At 29.5% G+C, this 12,645-nt stretch overlaps 1 protein-coding gene across 1 annotated transcript in view; it reads right to left on the reverse strand.

The window, feature by feature from the left end:
* LOC129980939 (cyclic nucleotide-gated cation channel alpha-3-like) overlaps nucleotides 1-11,288 on the reverse strand; it is a 91,612-nt gene extending 80,324 nt beyond the window's left edge. The window contains exon 1 of the mRNA XM_056091450.1: nucleotides 8,694-11,288. Within this exon, the coding sequence (XP_055947425.1) occupies nucleotides 8,694-9,999 (1,306 nt within the window). The 5' untranslated portion in view covers nucleotides 10,000-11,288. The remainder of the gene's footprint in view (nucleotides 1-8,693) is intronic.
* Between the last annotated feature and the right edge of the window lie 1,357 nt (nucleotides 11,289-12,645).

The raw sequence follows: 12,645 nt of genomic DNA on the forward strand, positions 1-12,645 counted from the left end.
AGGCATATTCATTTCTATTATAATATCAAAACAAAACTATGATTCCGATATTAAATGGAAATAATACTTAATAAATCATCAGTATAATCATTTTCATATGGATTTGAAATTTAAGTTTCGACGAAGAAAGAATAAAATATTTCTTTTTGGGAATAATAAAGAATTTGCCTTAGTTAATTTGCAGAATCACACAACAATTAAAAAAAATAAAATAAAGGGAAACCTCTAAAAGCTACCTCAAAATTGAAGTTCCCAATTTGAAAGTGAAGAAAGAAGGTACAATATTAAACATGTATTTTTCGTAAAAGCAGATGAAGACAGTTAGAAAGGCACTAAAAGATAGAAACCAGCTTACACAAAATATTAAAGGTTGAAAATTAATGAAAAAATATTTTTAAATTTACGAATATGAAGAATATTGTTTGGGCTATACTCTAATAAAAAAATTGAAGGATTTTAAGAAAACGCTTAAAATTTCAAAATATATTATCGAAGAAGACGCGGAGATAAAATTGATTAGCTTTTTGAAAATCGAAAGAGTGACTTTAATATTAAAAGCAGCAAGCGCTTGATACACGCCTTTTTCAGTATTTTATATGAGCATAAATTAACTCCTTTTTCATCTAATTTGACTAATATTCTAATTACCTGAAACACAAGATCTTTTAAAATAATTTTCTTCGTTAATTACCTTTTTCTTTTCAAAAGATTACTGAATATTTTCAATGGTTACAAATGGTTTGATTAAAAATGTTTTAACATTTTAACAAATACAATCACACTCAAAATTCAACCGATTAAACATTTTATAGCTTAATATCACTTTCAGCGTCTTCTTAAAGATAATTAGAAAATTAAACGTATATTAAATAAATACTCAAGGCACAGAAATATTAATTTTAAAGTATTACAAAATTTACTTTTCCTGCGTAATAACTTTTGTATTTATTGGATATTTCTAGAACATTTTGAAGGAAAGTACTTTCCTTTCGTAAGAAGTTTCGTAAAAAGTTGTGATAAAAGCCTTTTTTTTATTTATTTTAAATGTGAATTATGTGGTATTGAAGACAAATTTATGAATCTTTAGATTTTATTGTTAGTGTGTCCGATCCATAACACTGGACAAAAACGCGACGGAGCTATAACTGGACGAAAGAGGAAGTTGGTGACCTTTTAACAGCTCGGAAAGATTCCCCTTTTCGGAAATGACACCTGAACTAAAACTAAAGAATTGTTTTCGAAGCATTTTAGGACAATTAGAGTCCAACTATTAGATCCCGACAAGTGTAGAAAACCCGTACAACATAAAAGTTAAAGTGTACATAAAGCATTCTTAAAGTTGAATTTAAAAAGACAGAAATTTACGAAGGATTTTGAAAAACGAGGAAAGATAGAATTTCTGTGTATTTTAATAATACATTATAATGCATAAATTAATACTTAAAGTAAATTACTTTTTAACTTTAAGTGAAAATAGAAACTGAAATATCGTTATTTTTGGAAATCGCAGTTTAATTTAAAGTAGCCTAACACCTGCTCTGCTTTTTGCATGAACCTTTTTAATGTAGTCAACTGTAAAAATCATACGAAGAATAGTAATCAAGCATATAATCTAACTGAACGTAGTCTTATGCCGTGCTGTAATTTCCCCGCCATATTTCTCTTCCACAGTTAATTTAAATATAAAATTTATGTAACGCAACTAAATACAATTATTTGAAGGCACCAGAATTATCTGGAATATTGAACACACTTTTTAACTAAATTAAAACATTCTGACAAAAAAAAAACCCCAAGAAAGATGAAAAAGTGCTAGTACGCCAGTTTATTTCCTAATACATCTTATGTGTGCTCTATTTGGATTCTTCAATTGTGAAATTGGATGAAATAAGATGATTTGCCAAAAATCATTGTTATTTATCCAAAGAGTATGTAAATATGAAGAGAATCTTCATTTCTTGTTTGTTAAAAAAACGGAAAAAAATTAGCATTTAACAGTGAAAATAGTTCAAATTTCATAGCAAAAAAAAAAGTTGCTGTTCAAAATTAGGTATAAAAAAACTGATTGAACTCGAAATTGTAAAAATTGTAAAAAAATTGATTGTAAGAAAATTTAAAAATGTAGAAATTGTAAAAAACCTGGTAGAATTCGAAAAAAATTATACGGCAATTTAATAAAAATTATTTTAAAAAATTTCATTTAAAAAAATGCTGAAAAATTTATTTTTGTCACATAATGTTTTTGAAAATTGGTCAAAAACGTTAACATTTCTTTTCATTTTTAATTAAAATTTCAAAAGAAATCGCTCCGAAATGTACGTTTCCTCCCTTAAATATTTATTTGTGTCAAATTTGGCTGCGCAAAGTACGTTAATCCATTTCATAGAGCATCAATACACGCATGCACTCTCTTTTGTAATTTGTAGAGAATAGCCACTTTGGCAATCAATCCGTTCACCAGGAATATTCATAATGTTTCATTTCCATTAAGTCTCTTTTGCATGATTCGAAGTTCATTGTTTCATCAACAAAGAGTACGCATCAAATAATGACAGACATTAAAACTACGCCATTTTTAATAGCCTTTGACGTATGCTACTCATTCATTATATGCATTAATCATCCCAAAGTAGTCAAATCTCATGACATCGTAGAATTATTAAAAACATAACTGTCGATATAAATTATCATCTAAATTCGCAGTATTGTAGCTTTCTTTATATTTTTCCTCTTGTAAACTACTCGCTTGGTAAACAAAATCTTTCTTCAATTGCTTTTAACTATAAAAGAAAGCCGCCACGTAATTAAATTCTCAATAAAACAATGAAAACGATTTGAATTTATATGTAACAATGAAATATATTGTTAAATATTATGGAAAAAAAATATTTTTTAATATCAAAATTCAGGGAAAAATTGCACGAAATTAAATTAATTTCATTAAAAAGGGTTTTTTTTAGTTTTAAAATAATGAAAAGAATTGTCTCATTTAAGTTTTTATTCGCTTCAAAGAAGGAAAGCAACTCTCTTCCGTTTTGTTGATTACAAATTTAAAAAATAAATATTAGTTTTTAAATGTAAATTCACAAATAAAATGTCTCCCATAAATTATTCATATAATGAAAACTTCTCTAATTATTTTATCAAATAAAGATTTTTCTTTTCTTATATAACGTTATAGAAATGCTAAAGAAACCTATTATAATCTTAATAGAATATAACATGTATACATTATATTATAATATAACTTATTTACAAAAGCAAATATTTCATTGTACGATGGATTGCAGTGAGAACCAGAATGTAACATTTCACCTTTTTCTAAACTGTCTACTATGAACTCTCAAAAAAATTATTTTTACAGCTTCCATTCTTTTAAATATTCTGATTCAGTATAATAATCTAAAGTTAGATAATAATGAATATATATAATCTATACTATACAAAAATATACTAATTTAAGTAAAATTAAGCAAAATTAAAAAAAGAATTAGCCAAGGCAATACTTCATTATTAAATATGAACATGAATTTTAGCAGGCATTCAATTTGCTATAAATTCAATTCAATTCAATTTCATATAAAAGCTTCCGAAAGCAAGCCAATTTCTAGTTGGATATTTTTCTCCATTTGTAACTAGAAAAAAACTGTAACAGTAAAATTCTCAGAGAAATACTTTATGTCAGAAGCAGATATTTAAATTTAGAAATCCAATTCATTGAAATGGGACCAATCCTCTAAAAATTGAGGAAACCATCCATAAATTAAAATACATAATTTAATGGCCATAATTGAAATTGTCCGTTACAGTTACCTATTGTGAAATTTGGTGAACTCATACTAATTCAAAAATAACGGGATTCAGTTAAAATAAAATTTACCCAAAATTAAAATTTTTAAAAATTTTTAGAAATGGTTAGAACAAGAGGAAAGACAATTTTTAAATTAAAAATGGCAGCAAAGATTTTTTAAGTACTATCAGTTTTCTAAGTTATAATTATTAAATAAACAATATGCAATTATTTTAATAAATGATTTAATAATAATTATAAAAATAAAATGCTAAAAGCAATATGCTTTACTTTTAATACAATATTTCACCATAAAAATCAAAATAGTGCAATTCGCATTTAAAATCATGAAAATTTCTTGAAGGATTAGGAAATTATTAGTGTTGTTTTTTTTTTTTTTATTTATTTAAACTTACTTTATAGCAGTAATGGTTGGCGGTAAATTATGACTTTAAAAGATTAGTCATTTATATATATGGTACCGACGTACCGTACCGAAAACCATTCTTAAATATATCTTTTTTTTAATTTGGTTCCGGCTTCGACTATAGATGATATTATAAAATTATGCTAACAAAAAATTCAGGAAGCCTCAGAAAATTTCGAACAGCCAACAAATTTTGAATAAATTAAAATTAAAAACCCTTAACATTTTTCCAAGTGCTAATATATGTATTTTCAAATTCCAAATTAAAATAATAAGAAATAAAAGCTGGCCTAAACTTTTTCCCACGCCTCCTGTTAACAAGCACTTTTATATGTTGCTAATTTGAAAACAAACTTCATCCTTTTAACATGTGCCAACATCATATTGTTTTGGGCGTAAGATAGATAACATTTATAGAAACACTTGTTTAAAAACTCGCGTGTTTATGTTTTAAGAAATGTTTTCCAATTCTTGTCTTTAAACAATTATATTTAATTTACCTTCTTTCAGGTTTGTAAGATGAAATTTTATAATCTGTTTTTTCCCTCCTTCCCATATTAAGTGAATAATTCTGATATTTCGCCCATTTGTTCATGTCTGATGACAATGAAAATTATCGTATTTTCAAAAATTATCTATCGAGAAATAAATTAATGTTAATTAAATTACGATTTCCCATTGGTAATGCTTTAAAAACAAAATTTTATTACAAATACTAGTACAAAAAAATTGTGTATGCTATAATATAATTAATAACTAGTACAATTTAATAACATAGTTTAATAATTTAAAAGAAAAATTGAAGTCTTAAATGTTTCAAATACTAATAATAGATAAGGAATCAAGTCACAATGAATATCAGAAGGAAAAAAAATAATATTAATAATTAATTTTCAATATTTTCTTAAGATTAAAATATATTATGATTTTTTATTGACCTCCAGATTTTCGATAGGAAAATCATTTTTTACTTATTAATATACTTATGGAAATGTATTTTTTCTAATTTTTATAGATATATAAACCCCGTGTTTTCCATTTTAATTTTAGAGTGTTTTAAGAAAAGCCCCCCCCCCGAACAAGAAATACTCCTTAATACGAAATGCTCCTTATAAACGAAACTATACTTACAAACGCTTATAAAATAATTACACGAAAATCCAATCCTTTTTCATTCTAAGCGGCATTGTCAAAGAATTCATTACTGAGCTGTCATCATCCCACTTAAGATGTAACTAATCCTTATACTTCAGGATTCTTAGAAAAGATTCGTGTCAAAAGCTTCTGAAAGTAATTCCCTGCTTCTTGAAAGGCCCATTTAAGAAAGGAATGGAGAATATACATGGTAAAGAATAAGAAGATTAATTATGGAAAGCAGAAATAAAAATATATACTCTTTTCGTATTAGAAAAGTGGACATGATTTTCCAATGAGAAACCATTTTCAAAATATTTATTAAAGAAAAGGTTATTGTCAAAAAAAAATTACTGATACTAACTCTGTTGCTACATTCTTTTAGTAATTTATAGCATTTTTTTTAGTAATAATTGCATTATGAATTATCTGTCGTGCAAACGATTGCAGTTGCTAAAGTTTTGAATGGTAAACCAAAAAAAAAATAAAAAAAACATCTTTTATGTTGTACATGAATTCTTAATTCAGAAAGTTTTTGGGGTGAAATGGGGAAATTTCAACAAAATAATTAGTACTGATGTAATTTTAAATTAGAATCAAGAGTTGTTTGGTAAATGCCATACAGCAACAATGGCTTCCATTAATTATAATATATATTTCTTACAATGCAATAATCAGTTGCGTAAAGTTAATTATTGTATGTGAGTTTATTTATTTATTTACTTTTGCTGAAATAGTTTTGTTGCTGAGTGCTGTTTGAAATAAATTTCTTAATACATAAATATCCTTCAATTCACTTGGAATAGGTAACATCCCTTTTTCTTATGCAAGAGGATCAACAAGAACTTTAAATTAAATTAAAATTCAGTCATTTAATTTTAAAATAGATGAATAATTCTATGTTTTAGAGATGCTAAAAACTTAAAAGCTTCTCCTTGTTTAAAATGAAACCTGCATTATTTTTATCAGCAAGATATACAAAATACTTCTTATTAGAAATCATAGCTTGGGTATAGTTTATAACAATTGCTATTTGATTGGTTTAAAAGATTCTTTACATGTTTCAATATAATAATATTCACTGTCAGTCACAAACATGTAAATATTTCCTTTCAGAAAGTGTAAATTAAAGATATTTAAAAACAATAAATACCAAATAGATTTGGTAGATTTTAATATAAATTCAATAAATTGAAATTATAAAAGTATTAAATTGAATAAAAAAGTTAAAGCTAAAAAATCTTAAACAAAAGATACGTTTTTAAAACTTTTATGAAAAGGCGAATAAATATTGAAATTCAAAATATATTTCACTTTTTCTAAATGTGTATTCATAGTAAAACTCCACCAAATTTCTCATATAAAGAAAACTTTCCAAAACACTCAACAAGCATCGATTTCTCATTCTATATTTAAATAAAATATAAAATAAATAAATCAACTGTTGCTAAAATAAATCACCCAATATTGCTATTACAGTAAATAAAAAAAATTATGATTGCCCTTAAAAATTACACGAAGCAAAAATATTCATCAGCACATGCTTTTACAAGGATAATCAATTACTATAGGATAATCAATTACATAGGCATATTTGAATTAAAATATGAAAAGTTTTGAATAAATATATAAAATATATAAGCGAGCAAATCATTTTATTAGAGACATTAGCTGTATAGATTCCAAGTAATAAAAGCAGATGATCTAAATAACCTAAAAAGTATACTGATTACTACATTTTTTTTTTATCCTGCAGACGTTTGAAATACCAAAAACTAAATACGTTAGAATGTAAAAAATGGCCAACTAAATAGCATCGATCACATTGGTTTAAATATAGCTTAATACTTTTTATTGAAACAGAAAAAGTTTTTGCAATAATAAAAATTGATATGCTTTTTAAATTTTTTTTCTTAGGGAATAAGAGAATTCACTTTTTTTTTTCGAAAAATTATGAACTTTATTATTAGCCTCTAGTGAAACGCGTTCACCTGCATAAATAATTAAAATCTAATAGAATTTGAAAGTAACCTCTGAATTGACAACAGTGTGTTCATATCTTATTCAGAAGTTTTAATTCAAAATTTTTCATATCTTGTGATAAAATCTTGATGAAGTTTTCGATAATCAAAGAAATTTTAATAATCTTCCATAGATTAAATAAATAAATTTAGTTTTGTAAATTTTTCCATAAACATACATCTTTTCTCCACCATGTGATAAAAGTATAAATTCAAAATAATGGTCATATTAAGGAATAAAAAAATTAATGACTTATTCTGGTTAATTGATTATTTCATCAATAAATTTAACACATAAATACTTTCTCACTATTCTTAAATATATTTTTGAGAATTTTCCGCTTCTTACCATTTATATAAAATCACCTTAGAACGAAAAAGATACTTTAATACATTTCTTTAGTTGAATTTTATATTGTCAGAAATCAATTTTTTTAATATTATCTTTGTTTCAGAAATGAATATTTTACTTTTTTTTGTAGATTTAGTAAAATACATTACGTAAAACTGCCCCTGGGTTTCAAGTTTCATGTAATATTCCCTTTAATATAACATTCTTAATGTTATTTATAGTAAAAAAAATCAAAATTAGTTTTATTTTATTTTTTATTTTGTATAAAGCTAAAAGTATTATTTAAACTAATGAATGCTTATTGTATGAACAGATTCATCACACGTATAATGATCAAGCTGTACAAAGAATTATAAATGGCTGTTTTAAATGAAAAAAAAATAATTTAAAATTTTTAAGTCATGAAGGTGAAGAATATTTAATTAAACCTTTTAAAGTATGAGGACAATTTAAAATTTCATTTACGAATATATTTCATCTGTCATATTAAATAAAAATTTAAATATTAAAATCAAGTTTTTATACAATGATTAAAAAGGTAAGATGAAAGAAATGAATAAAACAATGAAGCAAATATTCATAATTTTGGGTGATTTTAAAAAGGTGAAAAGGTTAAAAAGGTGCGTTTTTGAACAGAAACCACAGCATTTTTAGATCTGTAAAAAGGCCAACTAAATGGCATCGATCACTATTAGGGACTATATTCATCTAATTTCATACATTTATTTATTATAGTGTTATTTCAGTTGTGGCATAATTAATTACAAGACTGTTACAAAATATTCATAACAAAAGTCCAATTTCAGAGTTGTCCAGCTTCTGGGTTCAATGAAAACTAAATAAATTTTTTATAAACATAAATTTTTCTCTACAGTTGTGGCAACAGCACAAATTCAAAATTACTGTGAATCTAGTAATAAAGAAGTCATTAAACTTTCGACAATTTAACAGAATTTACAGAGGACTTACCTTGAAATTCTTTCCTGCCCGAGCTGATGTTGGTGACAATGTTCGATATGTGTCCTAGCACAGCAGCCAGTAAGAACAGTCCAGATATGAGCTCTATTATGAGGAAGAAGTATTCGCCTTTAGTCCTGGGTCGGGGTAAATCTCCGATTGTGCTGAGAGCAAGAACGCTCCAATAAAATGCATGCAGGTACTTGCACATGTTGTCCGTACAATGGTTGTCGCTCGGAAAGAACCAGTCATCCGATCCGAAGCCGCCGTTCTTGGCAATAATGTGATAGAGACACGCATTCCAGTGAAAGATGACGAGAACGTAATGAGTAAGGTTTAAAGCCCGGAACACATTTGGGTAGTTCGTGTGACGCTCTGTCCTGTCTAGAAATGCCCAGAAACGGTAGATCTTCACGAGCCTGAAGCAACGTAGAACGGAGTTGAAGCCAATTGACAAGTAGAGCACATCCAGCGGTAGTAGACATAGGCAGTCGATGTAGAACATGGTGGAGTTCATATAGAACTGGCGAAGCTTCACCGTGTCCGTCTGCAAGACGCCTTCTTCAAGATATCCGGTTCTGAAATGGAATCCTATGTCTAGGGCGTAAAGTATATCAGCCAAGTAGTCGAATGTGAACCAGATTCCTATAGTCGATCTATTGATCTCTTGGAAGGCGAAACGGTATATCATGACCCAGAAGTTGTACAGGAAGGCGACGCTCACTACGACGGACCAGTAGTAGCACAGTCTACCGGAAGGATCGAACACAAATGACCAGTTGCACCTAGGTCTATCAACAATGCCCGCAGATGTCTCACATTTGTCAGTTTTGTCTCTACGCCTGTGATCCCTTGACTTCCGAGTCATATCTATGTCACTGCTGACGTGTGCTCTGTTGACGAAGGCCATGGTTGAGTCCCTGGAACGCCTCTTGAGGGCATTGCCACCCAAGAAGCGACTGCTTACAGATTCCAAAAGCGATTGTCTGGACCCAGACTTCAAGTTCTCGGTGGACTTGGTCCCATACAAAGCTGGCGATGCAGTATGGATTCGTGTGTGGCTCACACTCCGGCTCGTTGTCTGCAGGCGGTCAACAGTGCCCGTGGTTGTAATGATTCCGGGCACAACCCTTGGTCCATTGGCGGTCAATGAACCACTTCCATACTTGACGCTCTCAGGGGCAGCATTGCTCACGATTGCGATATCCTCCAAGTCATCATCTAGCTGCAAGTCCTGTGGGGAACAGGGCGTGTACTTGACGATCCCCCTCGCCTCTCGTGCACCCCGTAAAGCAGTCGGCAGTGGTATCTTCTTCATGTCAACCTATCCGTATATCTGCTACCGACTGATTATCAGGATATCATTTTCATTTATTGGACCCACCATGAGTTTTCAGTTTCTATCAGGGTAAAAGGTCAATGGAAAAAAAAACAAATAGGAAAAAGAGTTCACACCATGGTGTTTATCACATTCAGAAGATGAAAAAGTGGTTCAAAAAATGGAATATATTTTTTGGAATAAGTTAAATTTGTTGTTATGGCCCACTGAACCTTATTTTTCTTTTAATAACAAACTTGTCTAGTTCTACAAGACTACAGTATACAAGGCCTACCTGTGTATCGTGCCATTTTTCCGTAAAGAGTCCTTTTTCCAGTGAGAACTGTTCTCCTGTTTATAGAGAAGCGGTGACAAGAGGGGTTGTGGAATCGGAGTCGGTGGGTGGAGGTAGAATCCCCCTCGGGCGAAGAACATAGTTCTTCCACCTCTCCACAACACTACCTCGATTGGCTCTGGACCTAACTCTCCAAAAAATGCGAGTGCGTCACCGAGACCCATCACAGCAACTTTCCGTTTCGCACGTTGCATGAGTCTTCTGACTGCTGCCATTTATCTCAGAAATGACCCTTTCTCTGTCCATACCTGACGCAGAAACACTTTATAAATTTCGGTAATCTACGCAACACATCAAAGAAATCATCCAAAGTTTCCGACGACGAGCATCCGTTTGGGACACATGCACTTTCATCCTTCCTCGCAAAGTTTGTTTAGTGACAAAACAATTCCTCCATTTTAGCGCTCTTTAAAACACAAACAGATGACCACTTACCGCATCCTGGGTGTCGAATGATACAGCGGTTATTTCACAGTCCATGCAAAAGTCTGGAGTAGTGTAAAATCCTGCTGCACCACGGCGGCAGCATAGAGCAGTCGGCGACCCTCTCTTATGCTTTTGACCGCAAAACACTCGCAAACCGGTATCCTTTCTCGCGGGGGGTAGTAAATCAATTGACGGCACACACACAGGCACAACACCGTGATTACGAATTCATAGGAACGAGATATCTCGGATCCCCGTTAGGTAAATAGACCTGCAAACGGATAGACTAAGAAATGGAGTCTCATAGACAGTGATGTGCGGCGAAAGAGGATGGAGATGAAGCGGCAGAAGGTCGGAGTGAGCGGCTCAAAAGATGCGGGCGATCCCACTTCCAGGCGGAGGGGTTTGTCGCATGTCGCAGAGGAGGGGCAGACTGACTGCCCGCCGGAATTACTTTCACGCGGCACCGTTTGATTCGGAGGGGGAAAAAGGCAGACAGGGAATGTTCATCCGGGGATTATTTTCCATCCGTCACTTGAAATATGATCATGATGTGAAATTTTATACGTGAAAAATGTTGTTCGTTCGATCTATAAATATTTATAGATATATTAATGGAAGGAAAAATTTTCCACCCCCACAGCTCAGTGTTCTTGGCTTGAGAAAAATTCTGCGCAATAAGTTTTATTAGGTTTATTATTATTTTTTTTTTCAAAATTGACTATTGATGGTAATATTTTGTGGGTTCATTATTCCGATGACAATGGTAATTTTATTTTTTACTTTTTTGTTTTCGCTTTGAAAGGTTCAGGTCATTATTTTTAACTGTTTCGCGGAAAATTAATATTTTGAGCAGTTTTTTTATGTTTTTATTTTTTAATAAGTGATATGCTTATAATAGTTAATAAGGGTTTATTATTTTCTAAAAATAGTTCAATAGTAAGAATGTCAGAATATAACTTAATTGCTGTTAATTACTGAGCTTCAATTATGAAATAAATATGATAAAAAATTACTTAATTTATCTGAAGTTCATAATTTTTATATATTTCAATTTATCATAAATTAATAAATTTTTTATCGCTAAATTCATCGATATTTTACAGCAAAAATTTTTAACTAACATTTTTTTTTTTTTTTTTTTTTTTTTTTTTTAACTTTTGAATATTTAGAAGAAAAATTGTTACTCCCATTCGTATAAAATGCTTGTATTATCTAGCATCAACATTTTGAAGTAAATTAAAGAGATTTTTTTATTATTATTATTATAATGAGAAATAATTTGGCGTTAAGAGAGTAAGTCAACGACCTTCAGTGAAAAAAAGAAAAAAATATTCTCGGCAAATTGGAATATTTTTCTGGAAAGCAAAGACATTATGATAAATGATTATTTCAAACTATTTAGTTTTCCCTTTCTTTTCAATGTCTGAAAGAATGAAACATGATAGTTTATTAAATATTGGTTTAAATAAAATTGGCTAAAACTGGATTGCTTTTTCTTAATGAACATATGCGATTTTATATGAACATATGAAATGTGATTGTAATATATATTTAAACATTTCAATTTAATGCTTTTAGATAAATATTTCAAAGAATTAACTTTTATGTCTTTTTCACTAATAAAACCTGCTTGTGGTGTTCAAATATTAAAAAAAGTGTTATGTCACATATAAGAACAGGCTACTATTAGCCAGCAATGAACGTTAATAAAAAAAATAAAAAAACTCTTTTCGAGTTTCTATTCCTAAATATTGTAGTTGGTCATTGTTTAAGTCTTAAATCTTCCATCTGGTTCATTAAATCAGTATTTCCATCTTTTGAGTAGTGATTTTGATGCAATTTATCAAACGACTGTAAGAAAA

Source organism: Argiope bruennichi, chromosome 1 (assembly GCF_947563725.1).
Source record: "Argiope bruennichi chromosome 1, qqArgBrue1.1, whole genome shotgun sequence".
Lineage (NCBI taxonomy): Eukaryota > Metazoa > Arthropoda > Arachnida > Araneae > Araneidae > Argiope > Argiope bruennichi.